We start from the raw sequence: 17,457 nt of genomic DNA on the forward strand, positions 1-17,457 counted from the left end.
TGTAATTAATGACTGACAATTCCTCCCAGTAATCAGATTAACTTGGATCGGAGTCGGCATAATCCGTCTGCATAGAGACAAAAAGAGTTTTGTTTCTGTCACTCACGCACCCGTCCATCACAGACACACCAGAGGCAGAAACAACCACAGCCAGCTCCCATAACCCCAATGCCCAACTAGTTGAAATCTCAAAGCACAAAGACAACTAGGAGAACATTAAGCACACTAGAAATGACACTTTTCACCTATTATGTCTGTTTTGAATGTGGGGCTGCGAAGAAATATTCTAAATATTAAGAAGTACTTTTTTTCTTAACCAAGACAATTTAACAATTAAGCCTTAAAGCAGGGGTGTCAAACTCGTTACAGTCCGGGGACCACATTCAGCCCAATTTAAAAGTAAAATCACAGCATAATAACCTATAATGGGATGTAAATGGACAACTCCAAGTTTTCCCTTTGTTTTAGTGCATAGAGGTACAAGTACATATTGAAAATGTTTACATTGACCTATCTTTTTACAAAACATATTATGGAGAACCTGAAAGAGAACACTTGAAGAATGGCCCAACCCGGGCCATTCTGTTGACATTAACAACCTCTCCGTATTCCTCTCTAATAATAACAGCATGTTGAACACGTTTGCATGTTGGCAATACAGACATTACATAAAAATAAAAGGAAGAAAGGACATAAAGTGCATTCGGTAAACCTTTGGGGAATATGCAATAACTTTTACAGGTAATTTATGTAGTAAGTTTACCCACCCCTGGGCTAGGGACAGGGTACACCCTGGATGGTTGCCAGTCTACTGCAGGGCATACAGAGACAGACAACTCAGTCACAATTTAGAGTTTACGACAGTTTTGTGACATAAGTATGTCTGTGAATTTGAATGAATAGAAAAGGTTTACCAATTGATGTTGTATTGTCAAATGTATGTATTCTTTTAACCTTTAACAAGCTACTCAGAAACGGGTGGCCAGCTACTAGTAGCTCGCGGGCAACATGTTGGAGACCCCTACGGTAGAAAATGAAGGAAGAAAGGGTTCCTCAATACATACAAAATGAACTTGAAAAAATTGTTTTGAGATTACATTATAAGGGTACTTTATATACAGTAGGATGCAGTTCCTTGGTGCACTTTTTTAACATTTAATTATGATCAAATGCTGGAATTATAATGATTTTACATGTAGATTAAGAATGCCCCCCTTTTTTATGCATTCCATTTCATGCTGTCCATCTCACTTCAAAAAGCTGGTTTCCTCCTGCAGTTATGAGGCACCACATGATCAGAGTCCTTTCAGCTCCACTCGTGACACACAGAGACCCAAGACACAAGTCAGTAATTATAGCAAGGGTTCTGACTCAGTTCTCAAGTAAATTGTGATTTAAGTTTTCGAGTTTTGTTCAATTATTTTCAGCTTGACAACCATTAACAATTAAGTTTTTGACACATGAAAGCAATGATAACTAACCTGACTGTAGCCTAATTTTCTGTATAGAAAATGTATGGTAACAACAGTATAAGAGCACACGTCAAAACTGTGTTTAACATACTTCACATGTAAAATAATCACACAAGCTTTAAACCAGCAAGCACACACAGAACATTTTATCAAATTATTGTTGTTTGGTTTGGTGATTTGGGTGTGGCCAAAGATAAAGATCCTTGTAATCCAACTTTGGAGGGTGTTTTATGATTGCAGTGCAGCCTGTCATGTTTTATTTGTTAAGTGGGTGGTTGATAGATTTATGATCATTGGCTATGGTCAGATTTTGAAAAAAATGTATTCGAATTTTCTGTTAAATCAGGAACATCGGCTTTGTTGGCTGTTGAAGTGATTAACTCCATTACAATCAATCCATTTCTTTGTCAAGTAACAACCATTCTTGCAAAGCTGGGATTTCCAGAAATGACCAAATATCAGATACATTGTTAGTGTGAACAGGAAATTCCTGTGGGTGCTGCGGCCCTGAGCAGATAGCTTCTGTTGATTGTCCATGGCTATCATACATGAGGTGGGAGGAGGTGATGTTGGTGGGCTCGTGTAGGTTATGGCTGCTGGTGTGTCCAGATGCTCACTGATTGTTTCCAGTGATTGTGCTGCAGTAACTGCCACCCCCCTCTTCACTAAACAGATGGAGCTGCCAGCTCCATTATGAATATGAGATGATTAAAACTTTAGAGATTGTACAGATATTGTGAGTCTTATTAAGGAGTCTGAAAGTCATAAGGTTAGATATAACTGGTGTTACGCCTAAGTAAGCGGAAGTAAAGTGTGGATTGTCCATTGGGCTCCTGAAACAGAAACATTCAGTCAATATTTTAAACCTAAGTGAAAGATAGCACCCAGGCATGGGGCCACATGTTGAAAATCTATCTGGCAGTAATTCACATCACATTATTAAATTTGAGAGGGGGATGGAGGGTTAAATGAGTGGAGTGAAGACGTGAATACCACATGCACTTTAGAGCAAAGAGAGCACATGTAAAATGTATGTTAAGTGTTCATGTATCCCTTGAATCTATTTTTTAAAGTAGCAAGTTCAGGGAACATCGCGATGCAGCGTTATGACCCATGGTGGACCTGTGGAGGCGTACAGTACAGCCTCTTCAACAGCCAGAGAGAAACAGAGAATACACTTTCTCAAACAGTTACCATGGCAACCCAAGGATCTTACCATTACTCTTTGTATCATCTCTTAGTAGAATTGGCAAAAATGAATGTCCTGACTGGTGACAGTTACCCCAGAGTTGAGCCCTCTGTCCCTGATTTACAGAGAACTCAGCCAAGAGGAGGCAAAGGGGCTGGACAAGTAGATGCTACTACACTCTCTCTCTTCTCTGATAAGCTCTTATTTCATGGCTTAGCACAAAGGACTGAAGGAAGAGTGCAGATGTTAATGAGGAATTATTCAAATAAAGAAGACTGTTCTGTTGAAAAGGGAGAAAGGGACAGAGGCACATTTTCATGTTAACTCCATATGATTGTACAGAGAAGTTCAGTTTTGATGATGGTTCAATTGTGATAGACTAGAAAGTGAAAGGAATAATGTGCTGAAACCCCAATCTTGACTGTGACTTGTTTCTGATTCTTGTCATGTTATTCCAGTATGAAAAGAAGTATATGAGTCTGTATACTTATATAATTCTTTAGAAGTATTATATAATTTCTTTAGCAGATTCAGACTTTCAAATCAAAAAGCATGAATTAAATGAATCACTGGTTCCATCACATTTGGTATGGTTTGATTATGTGGAGTATTTGCAAAGACAGAAATTATGCACGTTATCTTGTTGATTCCCAAATAAAACTGTTACGCTATGGGTGCGCTCTGCGTTCTTTACGAGCAGCAGAATGGACAACCGCCATGAACCAGAGACCTGTACTGAGAATCGAGATTAAGGGGTTTGTCAGCTAAATAGAAGTTTAAGTCAGATTTTTCAACGTCATAAAACTGACTCACTTCTAATCACACTCTGTTGCCACAGTAACTTATGCTCCACAGCAAGTCGAGTCTGGAGCAGCATATTTTTTATGTTAAATAGCGTCACTGTTAAGGCAGGAGGCCCTTGTCATATCTTTAGGGAATCCCCATATAAGGCGGGAGCAGGAAATTTAGATCCTGGCAAAGTCCGCTTGATTTCCTTGAAGATATTATTCACCAATGCTACAGGTTATGGATGGAAGGAAGACGTACGCTCCTTACTTGCTTTGCTGTGCGTTTCAAGCTGCTGAGATTGCAACTAACACAACAATGATGAGAATAATGCTTATCGATCACAGATGATATTCAATCGACAACATACAGTAATGACACTGAAGACAAAGTTGTTTTCTTTTAAAGCTTATTCTTCTCACTTGTTTATCTGCTACCTTTGTCGTTTTTGTTCTGGTTTACAATGTATCTGATTACGAATATTGTTCCCTGTGTATACTTACCTGTAATTAGGAGGGTCACTCTGATGCTGCGATTTTGTTTCCAGCCTTTTGTGTCTCTTTCCTGTCCTTGGTCAAAACGCTTTTAGTTGGTGTTGGTGGTGGCTGCTGTGTATATATCATGTTTTGCCTGCCCTGTGTATTTGACTGGATACAAGTTTAGAAACGGTTGTTCCCCAGATCTGTTTTTGGGTTCTTCCTTTAGATTTTGGGTTCTTTAAGTTCTTCTTTTAGATCTTGTGATAGACGTGAAGTATGTTTGCGGCATGTGACCGGTCCATCTTGTTCCTGTAGGCTTGTATTTGAAGACCCCATTTTGTGGCTGCCACGTTGATCTAGCCAGCATTAACAAGGAAGCCGAGGTCTGTTGAGCTTCCTTTGTAGTACAGGCCCCTGGTAAGTGAACACCAAGCGCTCGATTTTTGTACATCAGTATGCTGACCCACCTGCGCAGTCAAGCCCAGCAGTTATTATTTCTTAGTATTTCTTAGCAACTGGGTGTGTGTGGAAAGATCAGCAGTCAGGAGCGGCTCTCACTTGTGCATGGAAATACATTTACATTCAGTAATATGGCAGCTACATTTATCAGAAGTGACAATACAAAAGTGTCAAGAGCAGATACATGGTGCCTCAAATACAATACCGTAGTGTGATGACATTAAATCAGATACAGAAATAACTGAGATGGTTAACAAATGCTCTGGTCCGACCAGGTCAATGCCCCTGTGTACAAAAGGATTTAATAATAGAGACATGGAGAGAGAGAGAGAGAGAGAGAGAGAGAGAGAGAGAGAGAGAGAGAGAGAGAGAGAGACAAAAACTACATTAACAACCAAACACTCACGCTTTGGTTTGAGGAAATTATGTCCAAGGATTCCACATGGGTAATGGTGTTTATATTCTTGCTGGAGAATTAATTACAGAGACAAATATTTGCTCGGACTTTCCTAAGGGAGTTTGAAGAGCAAGGCTTTCTTTAAGTATGTTTTGGTATTCATTTTATGAATTATAGTGTGCCCTCCTCTGTCCAATAGTTATTTTTATGACCAACAATTGGGAAATAAAGATACATAAGCCACACCCAAAAAAACTACATCTACAGTCAATGGGACAGATTTTTCATTATAGTTTTCAGAAAGTATAATGAAAAATAAATGAAACATAAACAGTTCTCAGATGACTGCAATAGTGGGCTGTATCACCGAGGGGAAGGATGAGGAATACAGGGGCGTTGTGGACTCCTTCATCGAGTGGTGTGAGCTGAATCACCTGCAGCTCAACACTGACAAAACGAAGGAGCTGGCTGTGGACCTCCGCAAGAAGAAGTCACCCCCCACACCTGTGTCCATCAATGGGGTGACTGTGGACTCAGCGCAGGGATACTGTACAAATACTACTATTTGGACAACAAACTGGACTGGTCTAAGAACGCTGAGGCAGTGTACAAGAAGGGACAGAGTCGACTCTACTTCCTGAGGAGGCTCCGATCCTTCAATGTATGCAACACCATGCTGAGGATGTTCTACTAGTCTGTGGTAGCCAGTGCCATCTTCTGTGTGTGCTGGGGCAGTGGGGTGAGGTCAGCAGAAGCCAACAGGATCAATAAGATCGTCAGGAAGGCTGGTTCTGACCTGGGATTTGAACTTGATCGGTTGGATCTGGAGTGGAGTACTACTGAACGCCACAGGAAATCCTTCCTCCCAGTGGTCATCTTTATAATAAATCTACCTTTGGTCGAGGATGGACAGTCGGGACATAGGGATCTGAGGCCTTGCCCCCCCCCCCCCCCTCAAACTGTTTCACTGTCACTTTATAGCATATCGCACAACACGTTGCTGTATATCATATGTACAAACATGTAGGCTGTACAAGTTGTATAAATTGTAATTCCCTTTACCTCCCAGCCAGATGCATATTTTGCACTTTGTACCCTTGTCCTCCTTATGTACTTGTACTCTTATGTACTTTGTTCCCCTACTGTATGTACTTTGTAACCCTTATTGTGTGTTCTTTATGATCTGCATGCATTCTTGCACTTTTTTTTTTATTGCACTAGTATTGGCGATTTCTCGTTCTCGTTTCATTCATTGCACTGTACTGTAACTGTTGCAAAGTAATTTCCCTCGGGATAATGAACTTTTATCTTATGTTATATACTTTACATTTAGCTGCATGTGCTGGTTAAAGAATGTATACTTAAAATAAAGTATAGAAAGTCATGTGTAGCTATGGTCTTACCAGTTTTTCAATACAAGAAAGTGTGTCCTCCTATCTCCAACATAGAGATATTTATTATCATGCACAAAAGCAGGGAAACTAAAAAACTCAAAAAAATCAGGCTGTTTGGTATGCATGAGAGAACAGGAATTACATTTTTCTCCCCTACTGTTTGATTGCATTGGATAAATGAGCTGAAAGTATGGACAGTTGATATACTGAGGGTCAGATATACATACATGAAACACACAGCACAAACTGTTGAATTAGCGTGAAATGAACATCTAATTTAGTAAGGTTGCAGCTAATTGCACAATCAGCAAACATGGCCGCCTCTTTAGTGCATTTGCAGTGTGAACACAAGTTTAAAAGGCGCATTTGAATGGTCTGTCCGACATGGAGCCCTCAACAAGCCTGGAAAATTAAATCATATCTAAATGCAGTGAAAATTAAATGAAGAAAAAAATTACCAATACATTTTACTGGGACGCAACGACAGCAGCTAAATAACGAATTGGATGTCTATTAATCATAAAATCCATAGTACAGCAGTCACCGAAAAACTATTCAGGAAATTTTAATTAAGACAGACTACTTGCACATTCATGGAATAAGTGTGTTTCTAATTTTTTTATATAAATGTGTTCACTGACAGAAGGGGGGACAAGCAATACGTGAGTGCAATCTATGGCTCCAGTAACACTGGGAAATGTCACAAAACTCCTATTTAGTGCGTTGAGTATATTGTTTGGATGTGGGGAAATTGATGTTCCGTAATTTTCGGACTATAAGCCGCGCCTTTTTCCCCATTTTTCGACCCTGAGGCTTATATAACGGTGCGGCTAATCTATGGATTTTTACAGCTAGCGGCCACTAGGGGAATTCCTAAATCTATGGATTTTACAGGTTACAGTCCTCCGGAAGGCGGCCGTGTACTGCACCTTAGCCTAAAAGATGAAGACGAGGATTAATGACTTTTCTGGTAGGCTGATTACTGTATATTTTAAGCAGCCGTGTTACAGCAACTTTAGGCTTACGCGCTTACTGTCGTGTTACAGGCACTTTATTTTGCACTTTTAAATAAACATTTAATTTAGCCATTGATATTGCCTCGTCAAGCGCTGTAAGCTTTGTTTTTTGTTATGGTTCTACTGTAGGCTATAATGTAGATCAGTGGTTTTCAATCTTTTTCATGCCAAGGACCACTGCTGTAGATCACTGCCGGTACGTGCGCTGGGAGCGCACCGTTTAAGTTTGAAAGTTGAAAAGTTTGTGTGTCTGAAACGCTATGTGATACAGTACAGTTTACACAGCATAGCACATGTTCTGTAGCTACTATTGCACTAAATGGTAACACTTGAAAACTTTATGCAAATATGCAACTTGTTTGTTGAAATGTTAATAAATGGGAGCTTCCTCAAACAGCCGCCTCTTTCCCGACAATCCCCTCTGTGCACGAACCCTTACATATGGTAATTAAACATTAAAAAACCGGCAGCTTATAGTCCAGTGCGGCTTATATATGTACACATCATTCAATTTAGCTTCTGCGGCTTATAGTCAGGTGCGTCTTATAGTCCGAAAATTACGGTATATGATTGTGGGCCTTAACAGTGTATTTAGTTTACCAGGGACAGTGTGCGTAAAACTGCGGACTGTGATTTAACAGCGCTTTAATTCACATTAGTGAATTTGCACGGAGGCGGAGTAATGTCACACAGAATTGACCCCCGCAAATTGCTTGACACCTGACTAATTCAACTCAAATTCGAAAGAGTACCTAATTAACTGCTCTTATAATATCGCCCCCCCCCTGTTATTTGTGCAATCCTCCTTTAAATACATATCCATAAAGGAGATTAAGCGCACCTTGTGATGATCACAAAGCTTCCAGGCCATGCGTTTGATACATAACACGCATAGATTTTTTTGAGCCGAATACTTCAAATCTGCACCCCAAACCAGCACAAAAGGCTTATTCAATTAATTGATTTAATAATTTATCTGGCCCAGGGTGTGTTTATTAGAGTGGATTAATGATTTGACATGGCGGTGCATAATAACGCCCTGGCTGTCAGATGACTATATTAATGATGAGAAAGAGATGGTCTTCATGAAAACAGGATGTTGGTGATAAGAGATTCTGTTGTGAATCACATATTGGTCTTTACTCTTTGTTCCATGAATTCCACATGTAGAATAAACTGTGTTACTACTGTGTGCTTATACGTGTGTCCGTTTAAAGAATCTATACTTAAAGTAAAACGGACTAAAGAGTTCTATGAATTGAGTACGTGTGTATGGTTTAGGACAGTGGCTCTCAAACTTTTTACATCAGGTACCACCTCAGAAAAATGTTGCTCTCCAAGTACCACCACTATGGCCGATGTTAAAATACAGTAGCGTAGGCCTACCCTATTCAGCTGCTGTGCAAAATTAGATTGGATTAGATTAGATTCAACTTTATTGTCATTGAGCAAAGTACAGGTACAAGCCAATAAAATGCAGTTAGCATCCAACCATCCAAGCATCCAAAAATGTACTATAATATATACAGAATAAATTATAATGCAAGAAGGAAGCACATTTATTCCTCATAAGAATATTATTTATTCTGACCTTTGTCAGTCACAGCCACATTGTACAAAGTGGTACTAGAACTCTCTCATCTAAACAACTCTCCTATATGGGGCAGTCCCTCTTACACCCAGCATGTTCACAAACATACACAAGACAAATGTGCTAAACTTATTTTAAGTCGCATTTCCGATATTCTTTTTGGTTCGTCTGCGTACCACTACAGGTACCACAGTTTGAGAACCACTGGTTTAGGAGATAAATGTGGGTGTGCCTTCAAGGGTGAATCAATGAAAATACCAGTGTGGCCTGCAATTCCTATAGACTTGAGGTTTACGTCGCACAGTGCAAAACGCGGTCATCTCTGTAACCAAAATAACTGTGCCGCTGGATTGGTAACTAACCCCAAAGTGTGTCTCACCTCCCACAAATGCATGAGGTGAGTCACTAAATTGCCAACCTGGGGCAGGTATGCAATGAAGCGGATCACTCTGCAGGAAAATCTCACTACAGACTCAAGTTGTGAGGAATTAAGTGTACTTAGCTTAGCTTAGTTTGTCATCATTAATGGAGCATTCAGGCATTTAAGAAACCGAGTCTTGTAAACACAAATTGGCTGTATTGACGTGTCAGAATCAACCGTGCATTGGATAAATGTAAGAATCTTGACCATTGTTACTTTTCTATCTCACAGCAGCAACCCATGCCCTGTACACATTCAACAACATCATGTATTTTCCAAAATACATAACATCAGTGATTTTTAAGATATTGTGATGTGATTTTTTCCCAGTATCATACCGTTACTGAGCTATTATAACAATTTGATTTAATAACAACTTCCGTCACACATAAGGCAATGTAGAGATTTCAAAATGGCTGATGGAAATTGCGTTCATTGTAATGCCCTTTCATACCCTCTTGATAATTTGATAACATGATTAGCCAGTGTATTACAGTCTTCCTAATACAGACACACACAAGAGTGACAAGCATATCCTTTTGTAAATTATGTTATCATAAAAGCAATGTACTCTGGCCACCTCTGATCCCCCAATCAGCTTTTGCCATCTAGACTGATTGAATTATGCAACACAGCCTTTGACATTGGGAGAAAAGGAATGTACAATCAATGTTTCTGATCTTTCTCTCTGAGTTTCTCTCTTGTCCATTTTTTTCAGTAATAGATTGCCAGGCAACTCAGCGGAAATCAGCCTAGACTGACACTTTGACACATCTATTAATTGCCAATTGTTAACTATCAGCAGGCTGCCTTCGATTGAAGCTGTACTGCTCTGGTCCCTGAACGTGGGAGAGACATCTCAAAGGGGTCAAAGAGTGTATGAGTGTGGATGCGTGTGTCAGGAATGTTTATGATGCATGTGTATTGCAATGTGTCGAGGTAGAATAGCACTTAGCTGTCCTTACAGAAATACACACAAGTAACGACGTCTGTCTGAATAAATCAATTTACTTCAAATTCTTAATTTTTCCTGCATTTGTCTTGTTATGTGTCACTGAGAATAAGGTTATAGTGGATGTTCTTTATTTTTTGTGTCAAGACAACAAAACTGAGATTTTCCGATGACTGGGAATGTGACTGAGTGAATTTAGGTGAGAGAGGCTGGGAACAGAGATAAGCACACCAACTCTCTATTGCAGGGGTCTCCAACACGTCGCTCGGGAGCTACCAGTCATTCTTCTGTCACAAAATGATTATAAGCCAATCAGTTGTCAGTCCAACACATGAAGCTGCTGTCAAGTTTGTTTATTGTGAGTGTCAGATATCAACATTTTGTAACTGTTCACACAAAATATGCTTATTCAGCTGGTTTGGGGGGAGAATCAGCAATGTGAATAAATGTTACTTATAATATAAAACATGAGAAGCTCTCAGGCACTATTATTTTGTCAAAGTAGCTCTCAGAGGAAAAAAGGTTGGAGACCCCTGCTCTATTGTCTTTGGCTACTAGAGTTTATTGTCCTGATTTGTATTCATGTATGTATGTATCCATGTGTGTACTCTGGGTCACATCTTAGGATTCAGTTGTGTACTTAATATAAACCTAATTCTATGTCCTTTGTGGTGGAGGACACTTACTACATTTGACGGATTTTACAATCCACTTTCGCTGAATAGTAGATTTAGTTGTATTTTCAGCTGTTCTCTTCACCTTCATGTTTCATGTTTTTCATTGAGACATTTCAAATATTACTGAAGCAAACCATGTATGACTAGATTGATTTTGTGTCGTGTGTCAGCATTAATGTTTTATTTAAAACACTTTACAAACATTCATAAAATGCTATCCGACCCAACCCAAAGCTCTCTTGGAATACCAGGAAGAACTCCCCACGAACCCAATGTGTCTTGGAAAAGCAAAAGACAAACACTATTTTTACTAAAAAAAATTTGATAGGCAGGACGTGGGTGAAGAACGTTGATGCACGTTTTAGGCAGCTGCCATTCAAATGTAGGATTTGCCATTGTCAAATTTATTCCAGATATAGATTAAAATAAATGCTATGACAGGCTTAACATGTGTGCTGTTGCAGTCATTCACCCATTTGTACTGTAGCTGAGACAATGTTGATTTAGCAGGAAATGGTTTTCACATATTACGTCCACAAGTCCACTATACAATGAATTTACATAAGTCTGTCTTAGCGAAAACATTTGAAATCAGATGACCATGGTCCTTCGTGGAGGCATGGGCTCTCAAAATGCAGAAACAATTAAGACACAAGCAAAAATACTCCCTGAGTTCTGTTGGTTGATAGTTAAATCCCCAGTGTCACGTTTACATTATGTTTGCTGTTTTTTCACAAGACAGCGGGAAAAATCAGTAAATTAGATTTTTTTATACTTCAGCTTCTATTTGAAGTAGATGGCCAGCAGAGATTTTATTGAACTACCATGTTTTTTGGCTTGTTCAATCAACTGTTGTTGCCAAGAAGTGAAAAATCTCATTTATTCCTTGCTGGGAGACTTGATGGGACTCAAATCCTGCTGTCAGGAGGTCACGTTCTCTGCCCCCTCCACCCTGGGTCCCTTTCTGTCCTATTTCTATTGCAATGACAGCCCTTCTTTGTTTGGCAGTGATCTCACTAAACAAACCTAACTGAGTATTTCTAAAGCGAGGTGACTGCCAAAGGTGATTTTTCAGTCTGGCTGCCAGGGCACAATGAGTTTTAGAGAGCCAAGCCAAATTTCCCTCCCTCCAACTGGCAATTCTAAAACAGAATTAGTTCCTATGTTACCATTTGTCACCTATGACATTATGAGCTGTATTATATGGACTGAGCATGTTGCTTGTTTAGCCTCAAGTTGTGGGCTCGATTTGAGCCGAATGATTTAAGTATTGCATTTGGCCAAGTACATATACTGGTGCTTCTAAATGGCAGCTAGACAAAATATAGGTAAGTACCCAGAATACATGTAACATTGTGTCAGTAAACTGCAAACAGCATGGTGATGGGTTCCCTCTAATATGTAATGATCATAAGCTCAAGTGTTGCATTTATTCATATCATATTGCAGAATTCAGCACTCAGTATCTGTGTGTTCTTTGGATCAGTTTGCATTTTACCTATAACTTCCCAGTTGTCATCTCCCTACGGGGACAAACGTGTCCATAATTGACGCCAAAATTTATTTATAGAGAGGTACTGCAGAGAACCCAAAGTGTTTCAGCAGCAACTGTAGAACTCAGAAATCCAGCCATATTTAAACTCAATGGCACATTGAGGTATTCAAAGAATGTACTCAAACTATAGGCAAGGCATGTAAAAGCCGCTAGGAGCAGCATGCAGTGTAGGACTGTCTTTTGTCTTATCTACTTCTGATAGTCCACCTTATCTGTACTTGGTCCAAATGTCACGTGATTTAATGCATCACCAGTTTCAACGCAGGGGCAGGTTATGATTTTGAAAGGATAAGTTCTCTGTCAGGCTCTTATGTAAAGACCAAAGAGTCTGGATTGTTACTCTACAAATTAAGTTTTATTATAAATATTATACTTCGATCAGATCTGAAGCATGTGAAACTTAAAGATAGAATAGAAATAGAAGATGACTTTTTACTGAGAGGGAAAATTCTTAACAATGACTACCTATGGCAATTCCTTATATGTTAACAATGCTATTTGTTCACATTTGTTTGCATAAAAAAAAAAGATTAGATTCCTTTATTTAAGGAAGAATGTTTCTTGTACAGATTTGTTTCTAATTGAGCCCCATAATGTGTTTCAGCCAGGTGTGGTTGGACATAAATTTGCAATCTGCAGATTTGGATTTGAAATGTAGCTGACAAGCACCTCCTCATCAGTGGAAAAATCAAACAATTCTCACCACAGACCTCGGCTTTTGTTCAAGGGCACGGGAAAGTTCTATTTGAACTTGGACAAATGTTAATTTATACACTTTGAACTTAAAGCCTTGACGTCACCGAGGGGAAGCCAGAGCCATAACTTAATGTGCCTGTACCGTGGCTCAGGACTCAGATTGTGTTGGGAAGCTAAGACTTCCCTGAGCCTAAATACTGTATCATTAATCCAAGACTGACCTGGATTGGTTTTTTGTGGCCTTGCCCACAGAAGTTAATTATCCAAGTGCATATGTAAAATGAGAAGAACACGAGCATGTCCAGGCTGCAGGCAGAGGAGATGAAAGCTAAAATCATGGAGCAGCAGTTCCTTTTGAGCATTCCAGGAGACAAATTGGCTTGGATCAGCAGCTAGGCAGCTTGCTGATGGAGAGGTGAGATGTATGAGGCCCACGTGGGCATTTTCATCATGAAGGCTTTTCTTTTCCCTTTTTTTTCTCCTGCAGCATGTCACCTGCTGCAGTGTGTCATTGTGCCTGAGCTGCTCTCATGCTGTATCACTCACCCACACACTTACACAACACAGCATACACACACAGCACACAGCATCCAGTACACTGCTATATCCATGGACTAATCCTCACTTCAGATGTGTACTGCACAGTTTTTTTCTATTACACTGTGGGCCAAACCAAGAGCTCAACCCTCCCCAGGGGTTTGGAGGGTTTCAATAAGAACAATGCAATGATTTTGTAGCTGTCAAACGGAAGAAAGCGAGCAAGCAGAAAACCAAGTTGGTTGCACAAGAATGTGTAATGCATCATTTAAAGTGCGTTAATAATATTATGGCCAGGTGTTATTTGTCACCACAGACAGCTCAATAAGACCATGACATAATGCAGAGGCTTCTGAGATGTCAACTAATTGTATGGTCTCAAGATTACATCGTTTTCATTGCTCTGGTAGACCTGTGATCACATAAAGATAGATGAGTTTTATAATCCATTTTGAATCAAATAATATGCATGAGAGTCATCAGTTTAATTCAGTATTAATAATATCTTGATTATCCAGTCTGTACTGTCTGGTACTTCTAAATGTAAGAACGTTTGAAAGTAAACAATCTGACTGTAAAGAGACACATTTTTCTGCTGTCAGAGAGATTAATAGCTGTTTTGGTATTTGGTTTAGAAACAGAGTTACTGTAAATGAGGACTTATTGACATAAAACATAAACATTTACACATTCATAAAATGAAAGTTTTAAAATATCTAGCAGAAATGTTACAAGTGAATTTTGTTGTGTTGTCAGGAAGAAAGAAAAACACTTTATTGATCCCCAAGGGGAAATTATTTTTCATCCCTCAGTTGTTTTTAAAAACATCAAATGTACACAGACTTGGAAACACACTTTTTAATGCAAACACCCTCATGCAAACACACAGTCCGTATACAATTAGATGGAAAAAGGCGAGAGTGAGGGGGGCTGCCCCTTGCAGGCACCCAAGAGCAATTTGGGGGTTAGGTGCCTTGCTCAAGGGAACCTCGGCAGTGCCCAGGAGATGCGCTGGCATCCCTACCAGCCCATCTTCGTTTCTTTTGGTCCTCCTGTGACTTGAACTGGCGACCCTTCGGTTGTCAGCCAAGTCCCCTGCAGACTGAACAGTATTTCCTAAAATAGTTTACAGTTGCAGTAGCCGTGTTGGTTTTAGTTTTTTAATATTGACCCCAAGGACAACAGGTTCATTGAGTAGGGCCAACAACACAGACTTAAAACTTTGTCCCAGCATTGAAAAAAATAAGTAAATAATCTCATTACCTTGGATTTAGATGTTGCTCTGCCTGACTCAGACATTACCTCTCAGAACACTGCTGCATCAATAAACTTGAACTGTGTAATGTTTAGCAAGAGGCTTCAGGCAGAAACGATGAGGTGAAACATTTATGTTTACAAAACACCATATTATGAATAGCAGCAGGTGATAGTATCATCAGGACTTAGAAGGGAACAAATTGTTCTGGGCTGTCGACCTCTATATTGTGATAGAGCTGCTCTTAGAGTTTTGTGTTGTTTGTTTTGTGTGGTGAGTTGGTACAGAAAACTAAATAAAAGGATGAGTACATGACTCTGTGCTGTGGACGACAGGAGTGGAACTTGTTTTCTCCATAAATATTTATAATTCCCTGTTCTTATGTTTCCTTTTTACAGGTTTGGCAGTTCACCAGATAATCACAATCACTGTGTCTCTCATTATGGTTATCGCAGCCTTGATCACAACTCTCGTCCTTAAAAACTGGTAGGGAAGTTTCCTTTACTTTATCCAATTAAGAGAGTACATAAGCTCACTCACTCATTTTCCTTCAAACCCTTGAACCTAACAGAAGGTACAAGGTATGATTTTATGTTTGCTTCTTGTCTTTGGTGCGTGTTTTTGTAGCTGTGCACAGTCAGGAAATGGCCGCCACAGTAGTCATCAGCGTAAAATCCACCAGCAGGAGGAAAGCTGCCAGAACCTGACAGACTTCACCCCTGCCCGGGTGCCCAGCAAGGTGGATATCTTCACTGCCTACAATGACAGCCTGCAGTGCTCACATGAATGCGTTCGGACTGCTGTGCCCATTTACACTGATGAGATGATCCAGCAGACACCTGTCTACAAGAGTGCTTACAATGGAAACAGGTGAGTTGCCCCAGCACGTCATTTCAGTGTGAAAGGTGGATACGCTAACACATTTCACTGACCGACTTGACTGTAGAGTCCTTGATGTTCTGATGTCTTTTGCCTACTGCAGATATGGTAATTATATCTATGGCGTAATTACCTGAACTTGATGAATGAAGGGGCATGACAACCTTGTATTTGCTAGTCTTTCCTATTTGAAGCTATCTAAGGGTCTTTTCCATCTAGTTGAAGTTGTCAGAAGAGATTTACTTATAAGTCAGCATTTAAGGCTCAAATACTAATGGCTACTCATGTAGTCACTGCAGTATAGAGTGGAGCTTTAACATCTCTAAAACTATTACATCGAATGTATTATTCCCTCTGCAGAGACATTGAGGTAGAGTATTATGTAAACCTTAATGCTGAAAGTGTTGACCAATTTATACAGCAAAATACCTAGATACCTTAAAAGCAGCAGATTATTTTTAATGCAATTCTCGACTGAATTGCATGTCCCCATACACCCAAAAGCTATTTGCTGCTTCTTGTAATTTATTGTGAACAAGGTGCTCTTACAGTGAAGACAGCTCAGAATGCTGTTCTGATAAAAGACCAGAAGAAGAAGAAGAAGCACCAGAGTCCCTCAAAGTAAATAACCAATAAGCAATAACCAGTTAAAATACTGAGGGTTTGCACTGCACTTAAATGTTTTATAATGATAGTGTTTTGAATTTTTGCATAACTGATTTTTTATTTTAACATTCAAAATAACCAGTTATTAAGTCTTAATATTATGAGATCAGGGAGATTCAAGATGAAGGCCTATTGAAACCAACGCAGCATTAATCTGATACGCTAATCAATCAACATCATATCATATAAAAGAGGTGATAAATTGACCAAGTCAGTGGTATGAGGACACATTACACATCTAATTGCATATGTTTGGTTGACAGGCCCTCTCCCACTGAACGGCAACTGATTCCTGTGGCCTTTGTGTCAGAGAAGTGGTTTGAGATCTCCTGTTGACAAGCTGAAGGCCTTGTTCACTTCCTGTGTGTGGAACAGACTTCCTGAATTTACGCTCTGGTGGGTACTGTAACACAAATTAACATGTGAGCCTTGGCCACCAAGATCCCTATTGTGACGCTGCCCCAGTTTGGAAACAGAGGGAAGCTTGGCATATGTTTGTCATTGTGACATGGTCACAGTTCAGTCCATCTTCTGTGTGGTGTTTTGGTGAATTGATCTCAAAGAATTTATTATATAAATACTCTATTTATATGCCAATGTATATGGTGGCAGTTGATGATTTCTTGTCCGTTTTGGAAAATGTTCATGGATATTTATACCAGTGACCTTCTTCTTACCTCAACTGCATTCTGTTTTGAACATCTTAGTGGATTAAAGAGGCACTTTCTCTTGACCTGGGACATTTTTTGGATAATTTCAGCTTGAAAGTCCTGCATTAGAAATGTAAAGCTTGAAAGTTAAACACATGCTCTGGTAACACAGTGTTGCCGGAAGCCCTGAGGGAACTGTAACGACTGCTATTGACCCAGATTTTAAAAGGAACAGATTGCCTGCAGGTAGTATAGTGAGAGGACAGTGCCCAGTCTTTGTCTGGACACACATTGGTCTAAACCGGCTCAATTCTCTACAGTCCTCTCCCAATGCCGCAGACTGAAGACATGATATTCCTTATTATTACTGTAAATCTATACATCAC

General features: G+C 39.6%; 1 protein-coding gene across 1 annotated transcript in view; it reads left to right on the forward strand.

Annotated features, from left to right (window-relative positions):
- The window catches only part of ajap1 (adherens junctions associated protein 1), a 112,698-nt gene extending 95,941 nt beyond the window's left edge, over positions 1-16,757 (forward strand). Inside the window, exons 3-5 of the mRNA XM_076166213.1 lie at positions 15,275-15,362; positions 15,504-15,746; positions 16,685-16,757. Of these exons, the coding sequence (XP_076022328.1) occupies positions 15,275-15,362; positions 15,504-15,746; positions 16,685-16,757 (404 nt within the window). The remainder of the gene's footprint in view (positions 1-15,274; positions 15,363-15,503; positions 15,747-16,684) is intronic.
- The last annotated feature ends 700 nt before the right edge of the window (positions 16,758-17,457 follow it).

Source organism: Genypterus blacodes, unplaced genomic scaffold (assembly GCF_046128005.1).
Source record: "Genypterus blacodes isolate CSIRO-AG114 ecotype Tasmania unplaced genomic scaffold, CSIRO-AGI_Gbla_v1 ptg000156l_1, whole genome shotgun sequence".
In the NCBI taxonomy this organism is placed as follows: Eukaryota; Metazoa; Chordata; class Actinopteri; order Ophidiiformes; family Ophidiidae; genus Genypterus; species Genypterus blacodes.